This window comes from Polyodon spathula, chromosome 1 (genome assembly GCF_017654505.1).
Source record: "Polyodon spathula isolate WHYD16114869_AA chromosome 1, ASM1765450v1, whole genome shotgun sequence".
NCBI lineage: Eukaryota > Metazoa > Chordata > Actinopteri > Acipenseriformes > Polyodontidae > Polyodon > Polyodon spathula.
The window spans coordinates 45,029,322-45,056,728 of record NC_054534.1 but is presented as its reverse complement, the minus strand read 5'-3'; the positions used below and the strand labels follow the sequence as shown (position 1 = coordinate 45,056,728).

The 27,407-nt window shown below is 39.7% G+C and overlaps 1 protein-coding gene across 4 annotated transcripts in view; it reads left to right on the top strand.

The window, feature by feature from the left end:
- fam189a2 (family with sequence similarity 189 member A2) overlaps positions 1-21,888 on the top strand; it is a 43,934-nt gene extending 22,046 nt beyond the window's left edge. Inside the window, exons 3-11 of one of the 4 annotated variants that reach the window (XM_041256489.1) lie at positions 9,019-9,129; positions 10,227-10,334; positions 11,030-11,137; positions 11,726-11,859; positions 12,000-12,132; positions 12,682-12,754; positions 13,195-13,335; positions 20,369-20,655; positions 21,005-21,888. In XM_041256489.1, coding sequence (XP_041112423.1) covers positions 9,019-9,129; positions 10,227-10,334; positions 11,030-11,137; positions 11,726-11,859; positions 12,000-12,132; positions 12,682-12,754; positions 13,195-13,335; positions 20,369-20,655; positions 21,005-21,205 — 1,296 coding nt within the window. In that variant the 3' untranslated portion in view covers positions 21,206-21,888. Of the gene's footprint in view, positions 1-9,018; positions 9,130-10,226; positions 10,335-11,029; positions 11,138-11,722; positions 11,860-11,999; positions 12,133-12,681; positions 12,755-13,194; positions 13,336-20,365; positions 20,656-21,004 lie in introns of all 4 variants that reach the window. The other 3 variants (XM_041256479.1, XM_041256471.1, XM_041256463.1) reach the window with 3 other exon arrangements.
- Positions 21,889-27,407: the final 5,519 nt, after the last annotated feature.

Below are 27,407 nucleotides of genomic sequence, written 5' to 3'. Positions count from 1 at the left end.
CAGTATCGGTACCAAGCCGACCAGTACTGTTCCGGTTCAAAACTCGGTACTGAACCTTACCGATGGTACCATATTTACCTGGCGCTAAGGCACTGAACCGACCCCGCATCGTCCCGATACCGACCGGTTCCGTCCCGGTACCGTACTGTACCGACTCTTCACCCACCCCCAGCAGCGTTGCTGCTTGATCAGACTGAGGCAGCAGTTATACAGTACTGTACACTGCTTTGCTGCTTGCATGATGCGTGGATTTTATCCCAGTCTGCCAGTTGAGGATAAGCACGGCAGGTGTGCTTCCTGCCTTGGGCCGGAGTATGCCAAAGATGCACTCACTGACTGCAGTTTCTGTGAGTTTTGTGCCAGTTTCTCTTAGCACACACTGGAAGAATGTGTGTCTCACAGTTACAGTTCTCAGTGTCCATTACACCAGGGGCTACAAGCACAGACTGGCAGCAGGATGATGTACTGTCCATCGCCACCTCTGAGGAGGTGGGCGAACAAGAGCTGACGTTCCCCTATGAGGAGATGGAGAAACAACACATCCCCTGCAATTTAAGCTCTCTCTGTTAGCAGAGCTTCTGCCATTGATTAAAAGGGCCACTGCAGAGCCCTAGCCTATAGATGGGATGAGGCAGTCCATCTTTGATGATGAGCCTGCTGCCTCTTCAGTGTTGTCTCCCCCCACCCCACGCTCCCACCACAGCAGCTAGAGGAGCTGTGTTTGGTGAAAAAAAACCTGCTCCGTGTTTCCAAATTGAACGGCCAGGCTGTGGGCAGGAATATGGCTGCTTTGATAGCTACCTGCAGGGAGCTTTGGCTTTCCCAGGCACATGTACCTCATATGGATAAAGCACAGCTGTTAGATGCTTCCAGGGCATACATTTGGTCCTGCAATGGATGAGATACTGCAGCGTTCTTACCGCACACGGACAAAGGAGCTGGTGTATCCGCTTCCCAAGCGACCAGCACTAGTGCTCAACCCAGTGGCAAACTGTTGCCCAAGACCCCGGCAAGCCTCATAGACCGGCACAGCTGGCTACAATGACGGCCAGAGGTGTTTTTCATAACCGGCCCATGGCTGCGCGCAGCGGAGATTTAACAAGTTCGGCCACCAGGCACAGAGGCGAAAGCCTCAGGCTAAGCCATAAACCCAGCAGCAGCCCCAGGAGCTTCCTGCCACAGGCCCAGGGAGCCATCTGGAGTATTGGCATCAATGCACCAGACATTTGGGTGCTTGCTACTGTTCAGATCGGCTATTCTTTGCAATTTAAGCATGGTCCCCCTCCCTTTCGGGGCATGACTACAACTTTAGTCATGAACCCGTGAGACACTGCGGTATTATCTCAGCAGGTGACAGCTCTGCTGCAAAAATGAGCTATTCGCACGGTACACCCTCTCCAAGAGTTCTACTCTAGGTACTTCCTGGTGCCCAAGCGGGATGGTGGCCTCAGACCAATCATCGACCTCAGCCAGGTCAACCTGTATCAACCAGAGTTGACAGAGGTTAAAAATGTTGACCATGCAACAGCTGCTGCAGTCAATTAAGCCAGGTGACTGGTTCACCACAGTTGACCTCAAGGACACATATTTCCACATCCTCATAAGACCAGGGCACAGGAGGTACCTGCAGTTTGCGTTTCAAGGAACAGCATACAAGTTTTGTGTACTGCCATTGGGCCTCTCTCTAGCTCCCTGTGTCTTTTCAAAGTGCATGGAAGCTATCCTGGCCCCATTGAGAGGCATCAGAGTGCTCAATTACCTGGACGACTGGCTCATTTGTGCCCAGTCTTCATCGTAGGCAGAGGCCTGCATGTCGGTGAATCGTGCAGAAAGCCAGCTCACACCTTCGCAGACAGCATCCTATATGGGAGTGTGCTGTCAGATGACAGAGTGAGAAGAATAGCCGCCTGTTTGAAGCTTTTTCAGCTTAACAGAGTGCTTACAGTAGTGACATTCCAGAGACTTTTGGGTTTTAAGGTAGCCGTGTCAAGGAAATTCATGGTTAAATTCATTTTAATATAAGCATTTTCCAGATATTTAATTCAGACTCTTGTCTGTGTGTCATCCTGAGGGGAATGGGTTGTTACTTCAAAGCTGATTAAATAAGGTACAGAACACAAACTGTGTTAACTCTTTGAAGATCACCTTCCAAAATGCTATCTGATCGTCTAGTCTCCTAAGGGGTGATAAAACTTACAAAGGCAAGCTATAGCTACAATGCAGTTGTACCATTATTGTGTTAAAAGTTAGTTAAAATTCTTTAAGAATCATTTTTCATTACATAACTTGTGGACACAAGTTTAATAGTTATTTTAAGTATGTTTCCCAATAAATGTTAATTGTGTTTTAAATGAATATTATAAACTAGTAACTATTTTAAAATATTATCCTTTGATTGTATTCCAATGTGTTTTATATGCTTGTAGTCATAATTTTGTATAGAGAATGAAACTGAAATTTGTATACTTCTCAAATGAATATAACTAAAGTTATATTGAATAGGAGGTTTAAATGATAAATGTAAAATCCTTTGGTAACGAAATAGGCGGATACATTCCATTTCTAACACACCATTTTTGTGTGACACGCAACTGTCTATCAAATACTGTGAACCAATGGAAGGACTGATAAGGATTTGTTAACAGTACAAGGGAACACCTGTACATTGTGTTATTTAAACTCAAAACAAGGATTTTCATTCTCTCTGCTGCTTCTCTCTGGGCTCTCTGGGCTTTCGCTGGATTCACTCTTTCTTCAAAACATCTTATCATTCTCAACTCGTCAAACTCCGAAGTTCTTCAACGAAGACACAATGATGTATTCTTCAAAGCTGTCCCGGCGAAGATGGGCTGCCTCCGGAACTATGAAAGCTTTTGCAAACAGTGTAGACTTCACAGAGATACTGTGCTGCTGCACAGCTAACTCCTACAGAGAGGACGGCCATGTTAAGAAGACTTTCTTTTAAACATTGCATCAACAGAATAGGTATCAAACTTATATTGTGTGTTTACAGATAACTGAACTAAAGCCATGATATTGATATAGTCACATGCGTGCTTATCCACGTGGAAGCTAGAGCTTGTATACGTAACGCATGATGAACTATTAAGACTGCTTCACTAATGCAAAAGTGACCAGAGAGCACATCAAGGATTTGTTATGAACTTTTAACAATGCATTACTTTTCCTTGAATGTTTTATTTTGTTTCGTTTCTTCTTTATACATATGTTTTTAACTATGAAGCCTAACCTTTATTCTTCTTCCTTTGAGAATATGAATAAATGTAATAATAATTTGGATTGTTGGGTTTCTTTTTGTCTTATAACAAATACAAGTTTATAATTGATTTGAACCTCAACAGACACAAGCCTGGAGTTAAATGAGCTTGTGAGAAAACTGCATGGGACACAGTAAACACGGATCTCTGTTTTCCTTTGGAAAGGTTAAATGGAACAGTTGAAAAGAAGCTGGATACATTTGGGGACATCATCAACGCATATGGAAGTGAGAGGTTTGGAATTGAAAAAAGAAGGAAAAAGTACAAACTATTCCTGGAAAGTCTAGACGGCAGCAGGAGATGGAACGTTTGGTTAGAGAAAGGAGGCAGTTGAGGAAGCAATGGAGAAAAGCAGAACAAAGTCAGAAGGAGGGACTCAATCTGTTACAAAGGGTCATAAAAGGTAAGCTTGCAACATTGCGCAGAGCTGAGCGCCTACGGAAATGCTACAAAAAGAAAGAGCGTGCGAGAACTAACTTTTATAAAGATCCATTCAAATTTGTAAAGATGATCTTCACCAGTGAGAAAAATGGCACACTAAAATCATCTAAGTTTGAGCTGGAGAGATATTTGGAGGAAACACATACAGATTCAAAAAGGCAGGAGCCTATGTCAGTTCCTTCAGACATCCCACCTATCAATCCACCCGAATACCAAATGGAGGACTGTGCACCTAAGTGGAAAGAAGTAGAGCAAGCTTTGAAAAAAGCAAGGGCATCATCATCTCCAGGGCCTAATGGAGTTCCATACAGTGCACAAAGTGCTTCTGGAGTTCTATGAATCCTGTGGAAATTGATGAAAGTGGCATGGGAAAAACAAGTTGTACCAAGAGCATGGCGCCGAGTAGGTGGAGTCTTTATACCAAAAGAAAAAGATTCTACAAGTATCGGCCAGTTTCGTCCTATTTCCCTTTTAAATGTAGAAGGCAAGATTTTCTTCAGCATTATTACTCAGAGATTGTAAACCTATCTATTAAAGAACTGCTTCATTGACACTTCAGTGCAAAAAGCAGGCATTCCAGGTTTCCTGGGATGCTTAGAACACATCAGCATAATCTGGCAACAAATTCAATCAGCAAAAAAGGAGAGGAAGGAGCTCCATGTGACATTCCTGGATTTGGCTAATGCATACAGTGGCTTGCGAAAGTATTGACCCTCCTTGGCATTTTTCCTATTTTGTTGCCTTACAACCTGGAATTAAAATGGATTTTTATTTGGATTTCATGTAATGGACATACACAAAATAGTCCAAATTGGTGAAGTGAAATGAAAAAAATAACTTGTTTCAAAAAATTCTAAAAAAAAAATAACGGAAAATTGGTGCGTGCATATGTATTCACCCCCTTTGCTATTAAGCCTCTAAATAAGATCTGGTAAAACCAATTACCTTCAGAAGTCACATAATTAGTTAAATAAAGTCCACATGTGTGCAATCTAAGTGTCACATGGTCTCAGTATATATACACCTGTTCTGAAAGGCCCCAGAGTCTGCAACACCACTAAGCAAGGGGCACCACCAAGCAAGCAGCACCATGAAGACCAAGGAGCTCTCCAAACAGGTCAGGGACAAAGTTGTAGAGAAGTACAGATCAGGGTTGGGTTATAAACAAATATCAGAAACTTTGAACATCCCACGGATCACCATTAAAGCCATTATTAAAAAATGGAAAGAATATGGCAACACAACAAACCTGGCAAGAGAGGGCCGCCCACCAAAACTCACGGACCAGGCAAGGAGGGCATTAATCAGAGAGGCAACAAAGAGACCAAAGATAACCCTGAAGGAGCTGCAAAGCTCCACAGCGGAGATTGGAGTATCTGTCCATAGGACCACTTTAAGCCGTACACTCCACAGAGCTGGGCTTTACAGAAGAGTGGCCAGAAAAAAGCCATTGCTTAAAGAAAAAAATAAGCAAACACGTTTGGTGTTCTTCAAAAGGCATATGGGAGACTCCCCAAACATATGGAAGAAGGTACTCTGGTCAGATGAGACTAAAATTGAGCTTTTTGGCCATCAAGGAAAACGCTATGTTTGGCGCAAACCCAACACCTCTCATCACCCCGAGAACACCATCCCCACAGTGAAGCATGGTGGTGGCAGCATCATGCTGTGGGGATGTTTTTCATCAGCAGGGACTGGGAAACTGGTCAGAATTGAAGGAATGATGGATGGCGCTAAATACAGGGAAATTCTTGAGGGAAACCTGTTTCAGTCTTCCAGAGATTTGAGACTGGGACGGAGGTTCACCTTCCAGCAGGACAATGACCCTAAGCATACTGCTAAAGCAACACTCGAGTAGTTTAAGGGGAAACATTTAAATGTCTTGGAATGGCCTAGTCAAAACCCAGACCACAATCCAATTGAGAATCTGTGGTATGACTTAAAGATTGCTGTACACCAGCGGAACCCATCCAACTTGAAGGAGCTGGAGCAGTTTTGCCTTGAAGAATGGGCAAAAATCCCAGTGGCTAGATGTGCCAAGCTTATAGATACATACCCCAAGAGACTTGCAGCTGTAATTGCTGCAAAAGGTGGCTCTACAAAGTATTGACTTTGGGGGGGTGAATACTTATGCATGCTCAAGTTTTCTGTTTTTTTGTCTCATTTCTTGTTTGTTTCACAATAAAAAATATTTTGCATCTTCAAAGTGGTAGGCATGTTGTGTAAATCAAATGATACAAACCCCCAAAAAATCAATTTTAATTCCAGATTGTAAGGCAACAAAATAGGAAAAACGCCAAGGGGGGTCAATACTTTCGCAAGCCACTGTACATAATATTAATTGTTAATCTCTTTTCATCATGAATCTAGGGATAATTAAGCCAGAATCGCTAGTTCTTATTGAGGTATTTTGTTTATTATGGTTAATATTTACATTATGAGTTATAATGGGTATTTTCTTTAATGGTAATTGGCGAGGACACAGTTGTGACATAAACCTATGTATACAATGTACATATGCACGATAGCCGCTTCCCAGGCCCTTCCTTCGGGTCTCCTGTACATGCACTCTCTCTCCAAGCCTGGTTCAACAGCAGTGTTTTTTAGCCCAGTTTGAACCGTGGCCGCCTAGTGACAGTGTATCGCCACTGCTGGAAGCGGTTTCTTGCTGGAAACAGCCTGCCCATCTACGCCTAGGTGTAGCACTGGGCAGCGTCACCAGGAGGGAGGTCATCGCCACAGTCGCGTCTAGCCTCAGCTGGGGTGCTTTGTGGAATGGCAGGGAGGCAAGGTTGGTGTGGAACCCCCCTTGGCAGGGTCTCCATATAAATATTTTGGAGCTGCAGACAGTTTACCTAGCCTTGCAGAATTTTTTGCAGGAGGACAACACTACCGTGGTGGCTGATATAAACCACCAGCGTTTCCTCAGGTCTCCCAGTCTTCATCGCATGGCCTGCAAGCTATTGCTCTGGGCGCACGAGAATCTTCTCTCACTACGGGCAGTGCACCTGCCCAGGGTGATAAACTGGGCGGCAGACCTCCTCTCAAGGGGAGTTCCCAGTGCCTCAGTGGAGGCTTCACCCTGAGGTGGTGAGCCTCATTTGGGAGAGGTTCGGGAGAGCAGAGATAGATCTCTTTGCCTCCCAGGAATCAACAGACTGTCCCCTTTGGTTGTCCATAACAGGAGCAGGGGACCTGCTGGCGATAGATGCCTTGCCTCACCAGTGACTGAGGCAACTTGTATGCCTTCCCACCACTGTGTGTAGAGAAAATCTGACAGGACCGGGCCAGGGTGCTATTAGCAGCACTTTATGCAGGTGAGATGCGGCATTTTCAATTGCGAAAACCTGTTTAATTTTTGCAGAAGCCAGTTCTAGGGTTAAGCTTTGTACCAATCCAGCTTTTTTTTTTTGGAAAACTGTCTCAGCATTTCATGTCATCCAGTCTGTGGAACTGGAGGCTTTCCAAGTATAGGTCTGATCAGGCCTAAATTAAAAACCGGTCCGAACCCGACCCGAGCCCGAGACCTTTGAAATATTTGCATACCCAGCCCGAACATATCCATAAATATATTCCAAACGTACGCCTTTGCAACTAAGTACCTTCATGGTTTCCAATTAAAATGTAAATAAATAAAGAAAAAATCACTCTCAATTAATCATCTCATTTACTTCCTTTCCTAATATTCCAGCACTGCATGATTTAAAAGAAGACAACAACAGGCTTCTTCAAAACTTTGTTACCATAAATAACCACACAGAAGATGCTCTCGCAGCTTTGCATACTCATTTTGGTCAAGCCTATATCATATCAAACCGCAAAATTCGTTCAACAGCAAGTATTACACCACTATGGCTTTTAAAACAGCTACAGGACGAATACATCCCTTTTCAATGTGCCACTGCAGAGAAGAATTTTTGTTTTGTTTGACTACATTTTTGTTGTCATATTTCAGTAATATTTTGCAAGATTTGCATTGTATAATGCCACATGGATCATTATTGCTGAATAACAACAGTGTCATAGTTTTTCCAGCAACAGAATGCTGCACTGCTACACAATCTCCTGTTAGGTTTTGTTTTTTGTTTTACATCATCAACCTATATACCATACTTGCCAACATTTGGAAACTGTTCAGCGGGACGGTTCATATAGTAGGGTCATATGCAAAAAGCACTCATTATCAACACCACACAACCATCATGACAGTAAAAAAGTAAAAATATACATAATGAAGCATTCTTCCCTTTGTATAAGTTAGTGATCAGCAGATGTGTCAGCTGCATGAAGAGTACTGCGTGTGGTTTTCAATAACTCTACTGTGCAGAATAAATTATTTTTTTCTATGGGTAAATATAGTATGCATCGGGATGTGGGACATTTGCTAGGAAATCGGGAATGTCCCGACATAGGGAATGTTGGCATGTATGATATACAGATGAACCCTCTTTATGTCATGATTGCTGTGCAGGCATAGTTTGTGATATAAAAGCAGATCATGATATAAACGAGGTTTCATGTTTGCCTATGACAGCACATTACAAGTGCGAAAAAAAGAAAAAATTAACGGTTAATTAAAGAGCAGTGTTTTAATACTGTAGATTTAGTCGTTGTTTACATTCAAACAAATGCTTATAGTTTACTACAGGACAAATACATTTTATATCATTAACTGGAAGTAAACTGTTTGTGTCATTATTTTAAAAAAGGCATGAATTGTGGACTGGTAAGAGCTGTCTATTAGGCGTTGCACTTGGTGTTTTTTTGTGTGTGTACTTGTATAAGACTGACTGTTAAATTTGGTGACGTTGGCATTTTGTAACTGAACTGTATCCTGTTAAGACCGCCCACGCAGGTTTTGACAGGCGGCACAAAATGTCAGTTTATCAGTCGAGATGATTATTGGTTGTTAGTTGCGTTGGAAATTAATTTTATCCTGTGGTTACTTAGTAAAGCCCAGCCACGCAGCATTCGACAAGCTGCGCAAAACAAGTATGTCAAATGGAAATGGAATGACTTTTGAAGCAGTTTATATTTTTTGTGTATTTGACAGATTATGTGATGTTGTAGGGAAACTGTCTGCAAGAAATACCTTAACATCTTTTTAACAGAAACTTGTTTTGGGGGCAAATGTGGCCAACACCAACGTATTCATCATGTTGCACCCTGTGTTGAATATTTTACAGAAAATGTTACTGTTTTGGTGCAGCTAGTCCTGTTACATTCATGTGTTATGTGTGATCTTATAAGCACTGTGTAGTGCCTGAGACTGGTAACTCTTCATCCATTTCTCTTACAGGTGAATCTGTTCATCTTGTTGTCAGTGGTCTGTGTGCTGCTCAACCTGGCTGGATTTGTCCTGTGCTGTCAGGGGGCCCAGCTAGTCTCCAGCATGTCCAGCTGTCAGTTGGTAAGCAAGGCAAAACTGAGAACATGTCTTGAATTAAGGATTATTCACTGTTTGTAAACAAGTTTTTTTTTATTATTATTATTATTATTATTAGTTATTGGTAAATGCGTGAAGTAGTTTACAGGGTGAGGTTGTAGCAGCTAAAACACACCACCATAATTCATAAACAATTACTGCCTTTGTGTAAAAGTGTGCTAGGAAGGGACTGTCTCTCCTTTTGCCCCTGAGACAAAACTCATGGTATAGTAAAGAGAGTTTTAGTAGCAAGTGATTTTCAAATGAAATGTGTTAATTAAATCAGTCCGTTAATGCTTTGCTTTGTTAGTGAATGCATTTCTCAATAAAAAACTTGACTTGCATTCGGATTTATAAAAAAAGAAATACAAAGGACTTGAGTTAACAACAGAAAAGAATATGTATACGTCCACATCTAATGTCCCTTTAACATTATAATAATAAAAAACACTATATTTTAACATAAGTAATTTCTGTCTGAACTGTGGTTGTTTATTACTGTTAACATTTTATGTCCAAAAGCAAAGCAAAACATTTGAATTAATCTCACAAATCCGAACTAATTTAACTATCGTACTAAATTCAGCTTCTTTTTGTATAATATTGCAATATAATCCAAACATAACATACTTTGAAACTAAATAAGGTAACTGGTATATTTAATAGATTTAAAACAAAACAAAACAAAACAAAAACTGTATTGCCTTAATTGTTAAATCAAGAAAACGTTAATACAATAGGCCTACTTTTGATTTGGCTTGTCCAACATGAATGTGAAAACCTAAAGTGTGTATCCTAGCAACTCACTAATCTACCGTACTAGCACTAAAAGAAGCACACTGTCACACACTCAAGATTTTGTGTTCTAATTTGATGCATTGATTCAACAATATGTAATCGAAGCTCTGGAAATTTATGAACAATTTATGATGCATCGATTCATTGTTGCACCCCTCCTGAAAATAAAAGCTTAGTAAAAGTACACCAAGATTGAGTAGGATCTATACACAGTAGTACATTAGTCTCAAATGTTTTATACAGTATAGTAACTGTTCATAATTTGAACTGTTTTATTTTTGAAGAGTGAGGACGTTTGCCTGTGCTGTGAAGACAGTAGCAAATGCTCAGACATGAAACAGTTAAAGCTGTACCCCGGTCATTCTTGCAGTACTGTGCGTATCCTATTGAAGGTATGTGTGACTAAGTGTGTCCTGAATTTTAACTAGGGTCTTTGTTATTTCTGATACAGGGATAGAAAGCTATAAAAGTATTATCTGTAAGCGATACCTGTGGAGCTCATTTTATATGGAATTCACAACTTACTGTTACTCCCTTTGTTCAGTCTATTTTATCATTGTGGTTTGTTGTATCTTTATATGTTAGTGTTTTGTAGCAAGGATAACCAAGTAAAACACTATGGACCCTGCAGACTTGCTGATCTAAATGGGCATCAAATGGAGGTAGTTGCTTCCTGCAGTTTGGGGTTTTGCAATGCAAAGCTGTGTATGATTGGTTGTTAATGGTCACAGAAAAGATTTGTGGTCTGTGAAACCATAGGATTGTGTACCTTAGGATTTGCTGTTTTACTCTTTATCACAAGGTAATGGATATTCAAATGCAATTACTTTTGATAAATTTCATAATGTCTGTTGGATTGCTTACTGTTGGATTGCTCATTGCAATAGAACACGTTTACTGTTTTACCTTCCTCACCAACATACAATATTATTTTGAGTTTCTTCAGTCATTTCGAAGAAGTTTCAGATAGAAAGGGGTTTCTTTTCATTTGGCTGGTTCTATGAAAAAGACCAGTCAGTACGTTCTCCTTTATAATGAAAACTGTCTTCTAAAACTTTGGTCACTGTTATGTTTGTTTCTTTTTCAGAAAGTGCTGTTTGCTTTGTGTGCTCTGAATGCTCTGACCACTGCAGTCTGCTTAGTGGCTGCAGCCTTACGATACTTGCAGCTGTTTGCAGCAAGAAGACCCTGCATAGTAAGTGAGTGCAAAACATCGCTGTAGTACACAAGGCAGACACTGTCTTTCTTAATCAAAGACAGACTCATTGCCTTCTTCCTACACTGGGTGTAGTTGTTGTATAGCATAACTTGTAGCATCTTGCTCTAAATAATCCAGCTGGATATGTATCCCCTGTACTCCAGCATGAGGAAAAATATATATATACTGTATATTGACATACGCTTTATAAAAAAAATATTTTATTTTTAAAGAAAAGGAATTAAAATACTAGCTATTGCAACACGTGTATATTTTTTTCTATTTTAAACTTATATTAAATGCTGTTTGATTTAAAATAAGCATCAGCAGGTTGTACCAAATAGTAGATGCGTCTTGCCATTGAATCTCATCGCCCCCAGCACTCTTGCGTTAAGAAAACTGCAAAACATTCACTGAGGTGCAGATTGAATGAAAATGTATACCACAAGTCCCTAAATAACAAAGACCATAACGTAGTTTGGCAAAATTAGATTCACCACAATGTTATATATTTTTTAACTAATGAGGTAGTCCTCTATGAGAGCCACACGATTTGTCAAAATTGGTTCTTTCTCCCATTAGCAGGACGAGCCCCATCCTACTTCAGAAGAGGTGGAAGAACAAGCCCATGTTCCTGACCCTGACGAGTTTGTTCCCCCTATTCCACCACCCTCGTACTTCTCAACCTTTTACTCTTACACACCCCAGGTTGCACGCAGGTAAATGTGAAATTTTGTCATGTTAAACACTTCTATGTTTGAATGAGATCTGCTCATGTGTAATTTAATACTACAAATGGTTAAATTGCAGCGTACGTCAGTTTTGACTGCAAGAAAATCTTTCTTCCTTTTTGTCCCAGGATGCTTGGTAACAGTGTGATCCCGTTACCTCATATCTACGGAGCCAGAATTAAAGGAGTTGAGGTCATTTGTCCCTTGGACCCACCTCCACCGTATGAAGCTGTGGCAAGCCCATCGGGTAACAATGATCAGGTACTTAAAAAAATAATGTACTTTCCATGTAGTTGCATCTCAAAGGCTGTTTGTGCATTCTATTTAATGAAAAACAAATCTGGTTAAACTGCATCACTTGACCATGAAGTAGCAAATTCTGTCGCCCTCTCTCTGTGCTGCTGGATTGTGTTAGGTCTTAAGGATGAGGATCGCATTTAAAAAAATAATAATAATAATTAAGCAACATATTTAAATGTACAATACCAGTGAGTATATGCAAATAAGGAGCTTTGTTCGTAATGGCCAGTTTCATAGTTTTAATTGCTTATTGAGATCTGGATACATCAACTTATGTTACTTTACTCAATGCCAGAAAAGCAGAATTTAAGAAAACTTTAAGGTTGTTTCCCCATTTTGGTTCTTGCTTTATGAAACTGTGTTTTTGCAAGTCACTGTACGGTGGAGCCCTATATTCCACAGCTGATTTCCATTTAAAATGTAATCCTGTCTGCAGCCGGTCTGTGTTTTAGAAATTCATTTTAATCTGTGTGTTTTGTTTTTTTTCTTGAACTTGACCTGTGGTTTCAGGTTTCAGAGCTACAGGTTTCAAACCTAACAGAAGGCGCTTGTGAATCCATGGAGGCAAGCAACTGTAGTGAAGGTAAATTAAATTACATTTTGTATCTGATTTTCTTCCCTGGCAAACTACCCATATAGTACATTTACATTGAAGGGTGCAATATGCCTGTTAGTATTTAGTAATATTTTTTTAAAACATATTAGTAATGATAATATTAAATGTAAATGTATATTCGAATTTTTGCAAAATAAGAAAAAAAAACAAAAACATGGATATAGTGTTGAGCACCTGCATGTTAAACATTTTCTTAATTACCAGAGAATAGGGCTTCTAAGGTTCAACTTATCTGTGTCAGAGGATTCTCTTTCGAACAGATGGTGTTGCCAACCAAGTTGTTTTAGAATATACATTATTTTGTTTAAGGGCCTTTATGATGGATCAATTTGAATTTACAGAAAGGTGTTATTGTTGTTTTAGTTCATGAGATGGGTAGATCATAACTGTTTTTATATTTTCAAAAGACAGTGATTCGCAGAACCCCCCTTCACTTGCTGCACACCCAAAGCCAAGTCAAGCTCCTGTAACAGAGCGCAGAAGATCCTGTAGATGGGTATTAAGAAGATCTATTAGTGACCCAGTACTGCTGGATCTGGCTGCTAAAGGTAATGCATGAGAAAGGATCTGCATTCTGTGTACACTATATAGTTCATGGTAGATTACATGCTAAAGTCTGTAAAGGCACCAGCCACTGTTCTGTTCTGTGACTGAGTTGTACTGTCCTATAATCTCACTACAAATCCAGATGAGTAGACCATTTGAGTAGCAGCTACTGCCGAGTGTTCACTGTCTTTAGAGCTTTATACCTTCACTTTTAGTCGTTTTTTGCCTCCAAATCCATTATTCTACTATTCCTGATTACTAGTTTTCCTCAGAAAAACGACTTCCTGTTCATAGTTCAAATAATTTCTTGTTATTGTTATATTTACAGTATGTATTATAAATAATAACAAATAATTTGTCATCCAATTATTAAGCTAGTAAAAGATGAGTTATGTATGATGTCATTAATCATGAGACCAATAATAGAGCCGTTAGGTTATTCAAAAACCCCAAGCCACCTGCTATCTACTATCATTATTCATTTTTATTTTTGTATTTATTTATTTAAAATATTATTAACAGTGAACTGAAAATAAAGAAAAACACTCAGACCTTTTTAGTGGTTTTCAGTTTAACAGTCACCTCTCAAACACTCATCCATCTCTCCTCAAACTCTCTTCCACAAACAAAGGCGCTGGCTTTCCTTAAATAGCATGTGGCTGGGCCTAATCGATGCTCAATTAATCAATTAAGCACCAGCCACATTCTGCACCAGGATTTGGCAGGGATGAGATTTTAATCCCATCCCTGCCAAACAAATTCAAAATATACAATTTTTATTCGCACAGCTACAAAAACGCTGCATTTTCCTGTGCAGGGCTTCTGCCCTGTCACAGTAGATATAGATGACTTAGACATAACAAAGTGCAAATATGTAACTGAAACTTTGTAAAGAAAAACAAGCATTTGAACATAAATGGATCGTCTATACAATCGCAGCAGCACAGCATGTTCTCAAAGAATCTTAAGTGTTTGCACAATCCACATATGCAGTATAATTTCCACACACTGCTTTTGCATGTTAGGCACAACTATCAAGAGCGTCTTACCTAGCATTGTCGTCGTTTGCGTCTTCACCGTTCTCTGTTTTCTGTCAGTGGCAACAGCTTTGTTTACTTCAGATGCACTTTCAGATACATTGTGTAGTAATTCTAAGCACTGATCAGCGGTCATTCGTTTGGCGATTCATTGTCAGAGCTCAGACAAGAAGCCATGTAAACTAAAGGCTGCAGACTGTGCCAATCTATTTATTGAACTGTGATTAGTTCTGACATATTTAGTAACCTGAGTGAATCTAAAAATCTAAAAATAGATCACAGGAGATGCCCTACCTGCTTACATGACTGACACTCAGTAGATGCCTGATTTGAAGTACAACTAAGACTGATTGAAGTACAATAGACATCTCAGAATACAGATGCCATCCTAGCAGATCTGCCAACAATCTTTTGAAATGTGATTTAGATAAGATGAGTCCTGGCACATAAATACAAATAATAAAACATACAGTACTGTAAGCAAAATACATTTGTTTTCATGTGGCAGTCAATTTGAGTCTGGTAGTTCTAGGTATTATATTGCCCTTATTTTTGCCACCCTGTGTCTCAAACTTTGTCAGAATAATTAAGACATATTTAGGAAAATTCATGAATGCACAACCCTGTATCTGCCAGACAGGTGGAGTAAATTATATTTAAAAACGCAAACGGTCAAATTGACCGCCTTGGTAGTTCTAGTGTTAAATGTAGTTCCTTTTCAAGTACTAAATGTAACCATTACCTAATGGGATATATCTCTTGTAGCCCAAATTACCTGAGCACTTATATCAAAGTTGCTTCTGTAAGAGCCCTGTGTGCATCAAAGACATCATCTCCGACCTCAGGAGATAATTGTGAGTGAATAAGGCTCAGCGTCATTTTCCTTTCAGCCTTGCCAGAGGAAGGAGTGAGTTCTGACTTTTTATTCATAAATACGGAGATAAGTTGATATAATAACTTTTTCTCTCTCTCTTATTTCATATTTTGAAATAATTATTTTTAGCTTATTATTCTTCTTAGTCTTGGGTTCTGATTAAGTCCCCTCCGTGGTCTTGCGCCATGTGAAGCCGGCGGCTCTCCACCACCCCTTCACCGGGATTCAGTCCCTTGTTGCGGTTAAGTTTCACGCTCTCACCCTTGCTGCTCGGGTCGATATAAATTCTTGCGAGTGTAACCCCTATTTGCTATAAGGGCTGTCAGTCATGCAGTGTCCCTTGCCTTGGCCCCACCTACTCGGATCACTCTGCGTTGTGTAAAAACGTGTCGATGATTTCAATACTGTACTCTCAGGCTCGCTGGTCAATTCAATGGCACTTTGTTTTCTCCTCCTGCAAATAAAACACATAAGGAGGGACGTTTTACAGAGCTTTTTCTTAATAACAGCACAGTACAGGAAAACAGTGCATGCAGCTTCTACATTAACATTCTCGTGAGGTCCCTTAAGGCAGCTGCTTAGTTTCTATCCACTTTACTTTCACTCCTGAACACACAGCACAGAAACAAAAGCAGAAAGTAAAATACAGGCTTTCTGCTCGACTGTTATCACAAATTTCAAGCAATGGTAACTAATAAATCATTGTATACCCTCTTACTCGAGAAATATGTTGCACATTATGTTTTCTTTGCCTACAATTGAGTCGGCGGGTCCCTGTATGTCTGGCATTGTCCCAAGCACATATTCCCATAACAACTACTAACACAAGATAACACATTATAACAATACCCCCATCCCCAAAACACCTCTGTATGCCTTCGCTATGTTAATTCTCTCCAGCTAGCTACGGGGTCATAATGAAAACCAGACCTGGAATTTAGAACAGTAGGTTGGTAACTGTTAATACATCATTAAACTATGCTGCCTGCAACTAATGTCCTGTACTGTTTCCCTATAGATTAGTATTCAGATAGTTAACTTAAAATACCATTGTTACACCCTCCCCAGGCTTATAGAGTGACTGCTTTGTCCTCTGCACTGTACATTTTACATATCATGTGGCCTAGATCATTTTCTCGAGCTTAAAACTAAATCATTCCCTTCTTTTCCTTGTGCAGTTCCCACATCTCTCTCTCTCGGGTAACCTTTTGGTGGAACTCCAGGGAATTGTTGTCTATAACATGACTGTCCAGGGACAGTCTATTTGGTGCCCGGCGCACACCGCTGTCACTGTCTTGGGAGGGGTGGAGGTCACTCAGTGTGGTTGTCTGGTTCATCGTCCTCTGCTGAAACCTCCCTGTCATGTTTGTGTGTCTCAGTCCAGTCCCTGTCATCATCCTTGCATATATTTTCTAAGGGGCCTACTCTGCCAGGGGACTGATCACTAAGGGTTAGGCAATTGGACCTTTCCCTATGTACAAGGCTACCTTTACTAACTCTTGTCCTGCCTGAGGCCTCAGTACAGTTTTCAGTGTGCGTTCTTTGCCACCATCCTCTGGCCTCTGTATACACTGGTAGGTCTCCCTGCTTCCTCACTACTATATGAGGCCTCCTTTCCCACCAAGCTTCCGCTTATCCCGCTGGCTCTTATTAGCTACCTGGACTCAGTCCCCATTGCCTTCCCATCATATTTTCTCTTCAGATCAGCTTTGTGAAAGTAAAGAGATGCCAGGTGGTATGCTTCTTTTAGTATGTTCTGGAACTGCAAAACATAGTCTTCATAACCCAATTCTTCCTTGGAGGACCTGGTATTGAGCATAAGGTCAGACAATCTGGGGTGCCTCCCGAACATGAGCAGGAATGAAGTGTACTGAATGAATGAAGTGTCATGCCTAGTGCAATTATAGACATGAGTCAGTGCCTCAACATGGTCCTTCCAGTCCACCTTCTCCGGTTTTAAAGTACCCAACATGTTCAGGAGGGTGCGTTATACGGTTCGGTGGTCCTGTTTCCTTGGGGGTGGTAAGGCGTGATTCTGCTATGCACTATCCCCATGATTTTGCATAGCTACCGGATGAGATCACACTCAAAGTCTCTGCCCTGGTCTGCATGTATCTTATCCTATCTGGGATCCCGTAGTGGCAGATATATGTCTTTCACAAGACTTTGGCAACAATGGAGGCTGTCTGGTCTGGAGCTTACCTGGTAAAATGGTCAGTCACTACCAGGATATGCACATATCCTCGTTGGGATCACTCCAGCATCAGGAAATCGATGCATACAAGTTCCAGTGGCTTGCATCAACGTTCACAGCCCTCGCACCACTGCTTGATGGTGGTGTACATTTGGGGCCAATACCCTCGTGCTTGAACCAGGTCTGTTGTCCTCTCGACTCCAGGGTGCCCCATCTCATTGTAAAGCTTCCTGATTAACTCATCCCTCATGCTGTCTGGTAGGACTGTCCTCAACACCTCCTTCCCCTCTGGACTGCAGGATTTCCGGAGTAAAACTGCATCTTTGATTACCAGCCGGTTCCAGTGTTTTAGTAGCATTGTACCGTTGGATTTGGGGCAACTTTTGGGCAGGATTTGTAGAACAACACTCTCGAAATTGCAATATTGTTAGCCTGATGGTTTCGTAGTTCCTGTAGGGACATACTGGGTATCCCCGTTTGACAAAGAGAGAAAGAATCGATGCTGTAAATCTCCCTCTCTATCAGAAAGGGTGCCGTGTAAGGTTAGTTGTACACTTCCCTAGCTGGAGGAAGCACGTAGCTGCACATACTCGAAACGATTCCCATGTGATCAGCTGCGGGCCAGGCAACGATTGGTTACACCGGGGCGCTGAGCTGATCACAGGGAGGAGTTGGGCAGTACAAAGGGGACGCAGCTGTGTGAGTATAGATCCTTGCGCTGAAAATGTAACTGACGGCTGAAGCTTTGTTTGTCTGTTTTGTTACATCTGTTTGTCTGTATTGCAGAGGAGTAAGGAGGAACTCCGGAGTTGCAGCCACGGAGCTAGCTCACATCACTACTGTCAGCCTCATTGCACACCGAATACACCCGACTCACAGAGCACAGTTTTGTGCACAGAGGGTTGTGGTTAAAGGAATATTGTTTTTGTTTGGGACTGCAATCTGCCGTATTTGTATTCCCCTATACCATTGCTGGTATAGAAGCGACTGATTTATTGTTTGTGTCATTTTAAATAAATACGGATGTTTTGGCTTTGCAAGTACGGTCTGGACATTCTATTTGTAGACCCTACTACTCGCACCCTATAACACACCTCCACTCCCTTCTGTGTAATGATCATGCTGTTTAATCAGCTTCTTGATATGCCACACCTGTCAGGTGGATGAATTATCTTGGCAAAGGAGAAATGCTCACTAACAGGGTTGTAAACAAATTTGTGCACAAAATTTGAGAGAAATAAGTGCCTTTTTGTGCGCATGGAAAATTTCTGGGATCTTTTGTTTCAGCTCATGAAACATGGGACCAACACTTTACATGGTGTGTTTATATTTTTGTTCAGTGTATTTTGCTCATTTTGCTGAAAGGACACTGGAAAGCATGCTGGCCCGCGTTTCCAGGGACAGCTCTGTATTTTTGACACCGGCGCAGCATGACTCACCCCATTCATCCCCTGCAGGCCGGTTATCAGAGTCCCCACTCCCTGTTACACCAGGAGCTAGGAAACGATCCTCTAGGGATAGGAGCAGGACTAAGAGTCCGCGCTCCTCTAAATCCTCCTCTTCATCACCTGGCTCAGAGAGCTGCCTCTCTTCTCCGCCAAGGAAGAGGAACAGAATTCACTGTAGCAGGCATTCAGGTACTGACCGAGTTGTGGGGCAATTGGAGAAGCTTTTTGAAGCTATGAACCAGCAGCTGTCCCTTTTGACCGAGCTGCTGCGAGCCTCCCCCCCTGTACTGTGGACTATATGCCATGGACCCTTATCGGCCCTCTGCCAGAATGTTAAAATCTGCTGTTGCTGCATGTCCTTCACTTATGACAGCTTGGGTATTGTATCCCATTAGGTAATGGTTACTTTTCATATTTGAAAGGGAACGTTAGGTTATTATCATATCCCTGGTTCCCTGAAATAGAAACATAACCATTACCCATCAAGGTTGCTGCATTCACTCCAATGCAGCAGGCGCTGAGCCTTGTGCGTCACTCGTATTTATCTCCTGGGGGCGGGGACGACGTCTGACACACATACAGGGCTCTTAAAGGAGCAGCTTTGATAGAAGTGCTCAGGTAATTCAGGCAAGATATATCCCATTAGGTAATGGTTACATTTCTATTTCAGAAATAGCTGTAATTCTATAATCTCAACTCTCCCCTCCTGTATAGCAATGCTGATGTAAATTTTCTGCCCTGAAATGTAATTATAAATGTAGCTGCCTGTGACATCACTGTGGAATTGCTGAGATGCGTTTCAACTGTAATTACACTGCCTTGAATCCCTTCATCTTCAATCTAGTTTCTTACAACTACCAGCCAGGCATCATAATTGCACTTTAAGAATAGTTTCCTGTAATTTTAGTGCTAATTGACATGTAGGATTGAAGTGTTGGTCCATTAGCAATGATTTGTTCAGACACAGCACAGACTAGTCTTGCTAGTTGTTCAGGTGCAGAAAAAAGGTCTCTTCTCTTTTTGCTAGTATATCATATTCCCATTTTCCACACTATGTTCTGCTCCTGTAGAATACTATACAATACACTATTATATTATATTGGCTTCCAGGAAATGCATCTTTTCCACACACGCACACACAAACACAAATTATGTTTGGAAAAATAATGAATTTGTGTAATATTTCAGGTGGTCATACTATGTAATCAGTATATCTACAGTTTAGTTTCATGTCAAAGTATTTTTCTTTTGAATTTCACTGCAGAACCAATTGTCTGTTGCTATCCCCTGACTTTTTTTAAAACTCAGTTTCAAAAAGTCCGCCAGGATGTGATGGCTGAAACAGAAATGTACAAAGTGAATCTTAACAAAAAGACTTAAGATAACTATTTCACTCCCATACCAAATTCCTCATTAACTATTTAAATAATGTATTTGATCCTCTACAATTCGCTATAAACAAGTAACATCTGTCTCCAGCAGTTATGAGCTGTGAAGCTGCTACTCAGACAGAAGCTCGTCCGGAGCTGGCAGTTGTCACTCTGAGGCGTAGTGGCAGGTCCCGCGGCCCCAGGCCAGCCAGGCCCACTTCCCTGGTGGATTACCAGACCTACAGAGACACCAAGCAGCTTGTGGCCAGGTTCCTGGAGCAGTCTTCTTGCACAATGACCCCTGAGGTCCAGGAGCTGGTGGACAACATCAAAACAGTCCTCAAGTCAGATGAGGAGCACATGGAGGAGGTTGTGCTGAGTGCAAACGTCATTGATCAAGTGAGATTGAGTGCTATGTTAAAAAAACAAAACAAAAAGCTTAATGTGTCATCTACCCTTGAAAAACAGGCCACACACAATCGCCCTATAATCATTTGTAATTTGAGTTGATGGGTGAAATCAACATCTATAGTCAGACCTGACTATTGATTATCAATAATCATTCATATATGTTTTATTTTTTAATGTTTTTCAGCATGAATGTTACAGGTTAAGTATGTTCGGTATTCTCATTTCGTTTTATTCAGACCATTCACAAAAGCAGCATGCATGAAAAATGCATTATACAGTATGAAGAATGGGCTGTGGTTGTACTGTTCTTGTACCAGCATTTATTTATTTTTGTCAGATAACCAGTCTGCAGCAGCCTCCCCGGACAGTGCAGACTCTTCCCCTCAGGCAGCGTCCTGGATTGCTTCACCTGCGGAGCTGTGGTGACCTGAGCACCTTCACCAGGGCAGAGTCCCAGCTGGCAGAGAGGCAAGGACAGAGAGGGGAACAAGATCGACCTCACAGCCTTATTGGGGTTGTGCGAGAGACTGTGCTCTAAACCTGGCATGTACAGTACCATACCCTGCCACCTGAACAGAGAAAAACGACACAAAAGGAAATGTGAAGGGCAAATATTTATAGGCTCAATTAGTTAAGTTGCTCTTATTGGGAAATACATTGTTGGACTGTCTACACATGTGCTGCCCTCAGACAGGTAACCCAATCCTGTAACGTCTGGAGGAAGTCTTAGGACAGTGTCCGGCAGTTGCGTCATTTGATATAGGGCAGGGGAGTGCAGTTGATTCAGACAATCTATATGACATTATGTCTTCCACTTTTTGACTCCCTTCCAAACAGATAATATAATCACATATAAGAGGGTCGAAGTTTTCTTCATGAAAAGATAAAATACGTTTTTCAAACATCATACTTTTCTAATCTAACCCGGATCCGGAATGAAGTTGGCGACAGTTGCTATGTGATGTAATTGCTTGCGCTCAGTCTCAAGGCGTCCGTCGGCGGCTTTCATTCATTTTTTTTATTGATAGTTCATCAATGTCCAGTGATTATAGCGACAACAAATAATTACATTGCATTTTATTACTATTATTAATAATATAATATTATTGATAATATGATGAGTTAAAGGCAAATGTCGGCTGTGTTTGTGTGGAAAATGGAAGAAATTAAACACAGCGAGACAACAAGGAGAGATTCACTTGCGGAAGAAACTATTCATAATCATTTTGCCCAGCCAGGTAAATTATTATACATGCTCTAAAGAAAACGTACCATAGATTTGAAAATGAGATGTAGGCTCATGCGTAGGCCTTGCTGTGCGTTTTCAGATTTAGGCTCACATGTAGGGCTATGTTGTGCATTTTCGGGATTTCACAGCTGCTCTGTAAACTCACCATTGTCTTTTTCACAGTGGATCAGAAGAAAATAATATTTAAGGTGGTACACTACAGTATTAGATACATTCTGGTTGAAATTGACTTATAATTACTGTTTTAAAATGTTACATTGCTTAAATGTGCATTTATATGGAAATAAATGATTAGGCAATGTTATACATGAAAATCAATTGTTCCCTATCAAGTATGAAATGTAACCATTACCTAATGGGTGTTTAACTCCTAAAATCCCCAAAACCTGACTAATTATATTAGAGCTGCACGCAGTGCCTGTGATGCAGTCATGCCTGCCGCCAGGGGCATATAAAGACTGCCCGCACAGACACCAGCATCATTTTTCCTTTCAGAGGACTGAACCTGGCGGGAGAGCCATAGACAGATAAGTACTTGTTACTTTTATCTGTGTATTACTCACTATTTGTGTATTGCAATAATTGCAGCCTTGTGCCCCGCGTGAAGCTGATAGCTTGTGTCTCCCTTTCCCAGGGACTACGCAACTTGAGTTGGCTGACTTTTGCTTTCCTTACAGACTGCTTAGCTCCAGTTGCAGTTAAAAATCATTTTTTGTTTTTTATAAACAATGTTATTATTATTATTATTATTATTATTATTATTATTATTATTATTATTATGTGAACTGTAATTATTACTGTTTTCTGTGAGACTTTTTTATTAGACTTACAGGTGGGTTTTGACAAATTTGCCTAGATGAAAGCGAGACACTACCCCCTTTTTTTATTGGTTATTATCAGCATCAACATGTTATTTAAAACATTGCTACATATTTCTACTTTTGACAATCACAGAATTGTGGTGCTTAGCAGTTTATGTTAATTGGTTTAGGTTTGGTAGAGGGTGTTATTCTTTGTGGAAAGCAGGTGAAATGTACAAAACTTAACGCGAGGTTGTAAGTATGTATCAAATCTGGTGAGATATATTCGGGTGTACGCTCTAAAACTTCATTTAAACTGCATTTTTTTCAATGATCTGAAATAAGTGTAGTCTAAGGTCCTTAGCTGCTACTTTAAAATGATTATATAAAACAATGTTGTACCGCTATTTGTTTAGTGTAGCAGCAGTTACAGTATGTATCTGAAATGTTTATTTTACTGGGATATGGGAAGCTGGCAGCAGAGCAGTTTGGTTAACATTAAAACCTTTACTCTCTTTTAAAACACAAACGTTTCAGTGAAAATGTTGACCGTAATGTTACACACTTTATTACTATAAAATGAGAATTAGTGGAACACATTTTTTAGTTTGTTATAAACCAGTACATCTTATATAATTAATTTTAATTATATATTGAACAATGTTGACACAACCCCCCCCCCCCCCCCCCCCCAACCCCACAGGTCCGTCTCCATTGAGTCTGGTGTCCACAGGCAGAGTCTCTACACTCTGGTGATCTTTAAGCTCGGGGGTTGTTAACACTGCTTTTGTTTTCTCTCCTGCACAAGTCAAAGATTACTTTTGTAAGTAAGCTGCAGCTTGTTTAGCTGTGTTAAATTGTGAATTTTCTAAAAACACTGGATAATTATATTAGTATGGCAGTTAGCACACCATACAAAATAATACCCTGAAATGAACATTTCAAATCTAAGCCATTATTTTTTAAATTAAAAGGTGCTGCAACCTTTAACCATCCCACCAAGGTAAATTAAAAACAGAAATGTTACAGTACCAGTCAGATGCTTACAGTGTCAATCAAATGCTTGATGTTACAGGAACCTACTTGATAAAAAACAAACAAAAAAAAGAGTCAGTTAACTTTCCCCTCCCAGTTAGCTGCACACAAGGTGCTTATGGAGTGAATTTGGGGATTTATCTGGGAAGGTAAACAAACTAATGTAACGTTAAAAGCTGTTCATCTGAGAGGTTGACCTGAAGTGGATGTGCTGTATATCAAAATAATTATTTTGTTCAAAATCATTACAGTGTTATTGTATATTGTTTTGATTTATAACTAGGATCTATTGAATGCAGTGCAATAGTTGTTGTTTAGTTGCCTGTTGCTTTTCAATGTGGTGTTGCTTGGTAGTGCATATACATTATAGACAGAGGAGATCAACTCTAAACGTTGCTGTGTTAATACTACATTATTTCACATTTCAAAACTGGCCGTCAGTCATTTGCATTCAATCTAGAGCTCAGTGGATGTTAGTGCAAGAGTTTTGCTATATTGTATATTATGTTGTTCAGTATTCCTTAGTTCAGTCTATGATGCAACACAATTCATTATTGTACTACTGTATATACAGTCGCAGACAAAAGTATTTGGGCAGTTAAAAAAAGAAAAAGAGAAAAACCACGAAGTGATTTCTATCATTTCTAAATGTTCTATTACAATATATAAATTAAACATTCAGCTTTATAATAAAAACTACAAATTGTTACATAATATGCATACAATGAAAAATAACATTCAAAAACTAGTTTCATACTTTGAAGTATTTGAGAAATCAACATATTTTATATGAAACCCATTTGTTGCTAATTACTGACAGTCATCATGATTGAAAACCAACACCTGGTGATAATTATAGAATAAATAAATACATAATCAAGTGCTGAAAAAGAAATTGGAAATGTGTGATTAAAAAAAGCACAAAACATGGTTATAACTAAAGAATATAGCAACAATCTCAAAATGGCAGTGATACAACCACATGAAAAAGGAAAAACTACTAGAAAAATAGCAGAAAGACTTAGTTTACCGACAAGCACTGTGTGGGCTGTTATTGACAAACACTGGAGAAGAGGAACTACTGCAACTAGCTCCAGGCGTGGAAGACCAAGAAAGATTTCTGCAAAATCTAGAAGAATTGTTCCAGCAGCCCGGCAAAATTCTCAGATTACTGCAAAAGATTTGACAAGAGAATTGAAAGAAGAAATTCATGAGCGAACAATTCAACGATACCTTAACAAGATGAATGTCCATGGGCGAAAACCAAAATGCAAGCCTTTGTTAAAAACAGTACACTAAAGAAAGTGAATGGAGTTTTCCATTGAATACTTGAAGAAGCTTGATGAGTTCTTCAACAAAATTTTATGGTCAGTATAAATTTCAGTATAAATTTACAGTATAATCGTAAATCTCGAAAAACTACTCACTTCTAAATCTTTTGTAGTCATTTTTGTATTACTTTAGTATAAGTACATGTTAATTTGGATTCATATGTTGTTTTTTTCTGACTTTATGTGAACGAAAAGACACAAAAGCGCCCGTTTTCTCATTGGAAATAGTGATATTTCAAAATATCACTGCCCTGGTCACAAAAGCAAAGTTTGTGGGGAATAATAGCCATTTTCTATACTTTTGAGGCATAACCAATTAGGAAATAACACTTACTACCCAGGAACAAAAAATAAATAAAAAATTGTTACACGGTGTAATTTGTTGTTTTATTATAAAGCTGAATCTCTAATTTATATCTTTCAATAGAACAATTACAAATTACAGAAATCCTTTTCTTTGTGGTTTTTCTCATTTTTTTAACTACCCAAATATTTTTGTTTACGACTGCATATATTACATACTCACAGCTTTATAGGGAAAATGATCTCGCATTACTTCAATATATCATTGTTATTGTAATTGTACAATCTGGCAAGTTAGTTGTCTTACTTTATCCAAGTACCTTGGTTGTAAATACAGCTGTGTGTGAGTGTCGTAGTTTTCTAGTATTGTTTAACCCACATTGAAGCACTGCAATTTGTTATGTTTCTTTTCAGTGGTTCACTGGATAAAAAAAGGAGTCAGTCGGCAAGTCTCACTGTTAAGGAAACGTATTGTAATTTGGAAACTTTTCATTCTCTTTACTTAATATTTATCACGTGTTCTTACAGTGGAAGAGAATATCATGGATCTATGCAGTGTATTACCACTTTATTGTAAGCACTAGAAAATAAATGAGAGTTTGTTTGCTAAGAAGCCAGAAGTTGTTGGTGTGCATTTAATTACTACCATTGCTTACTTATTCTGTACATCTTGTGGGTTAAAAATAAATGCATGCATCTCTACAGCAATTGATTTGCTGGTATATTTAAAAAAAAAAACTTTTAGTTCAGCAATTGTTTCTGATTGTGTTGTGCAGTTAAAAACATGTAGTGCTTTGCAGAAGTATTTACCCCCTACCAATAATGTCACATTTTGTTGAATTACAAATAATGTATGCCCAGTTTTTCAAACTAACTTTTTTTATTCAAAGCTGTAGTGGTTAAACTGAACACTATTATATGAGGAGGAGGTTAAATGTCAGCAAAACCTGCAAAGAAAATGTACAAAATGAAATTTACTGCTTGCATAAGTATTCAGCCCCTTAAGTCAGTACTTGGTAGAAGCACCTTTTTCAGCAATTACTGCTATGAGTCTTCTTGGATAGGTCTGTACTAGCTTTGCACAGTAGGATGGTGACATTTTTGCCTATTCAAGGGAAAATTGCTCCAATTCTGATAAGTTTGTTGGGGATCGTCGATGGACTGCAATCTTCAAGTCTCACCATAAATTTTAGATTGGATTCATTCGCTATACAAAATTACGATTACAAGCAAATAAAATACATAATACAATCAAAGGATAATATTTAAAAATAGTTTATAATATTCATTTAAAACCCCAAAAACGCAGATTTATTGGGAAACTTAAAATAATTATTAAACTTGTGTCTACAAGTTATGTAATTAAAAATGATTCTTAAAGCATTTTAACTAACTTTTAACACAATAATGATACAACTGCATTGTAGCTATAGCTTGACTTGGTAAGTTTTATGACCCCTTAGGAGACTAGACAATCAGATAGCATTTTGGAAGACGAGCTTCAAAGAGTTAACAGTTTTTGTTCTGTGCCTTCTCTAATCAGCTTTGAAGAAACAACCCATTCCCCACAGCATGACACACAGACAAGAGTCTGAATTAAATATCTGGAAAATGCTTATATTAAAATGAATTTAACCATGAATTTCCTTGACAGAGTCTTGGTTCAGTCAAACAGGTTTTCCTCAAGGATTCACCTGTACTTTGCACCATCCATTCTCCCCTCCATCCTGACAAGCCTCCCAGTCCCTGCTGAAGAGAAGCATCCCCATAACATCATTCTTCCCACCCATCTATACAGGCCAGATTTATGTAGGGACCAGTTTGTTGTTGATGTGTGAACACTGACTCCCATCTCAAACACAGAACTTTCCAGATCTCTCAAGTTCATTGTTGGCTTCAGAATGACATCCAGAACTAGTTTCCTGCTTGCCCGGCTGCTCAGTTTGGGAGGGCGACCTGATCTGGGTTTAGTGTCTGGGTGGTATGATGCATCTTCCACTTCTTAATGATGGACTTCACTGT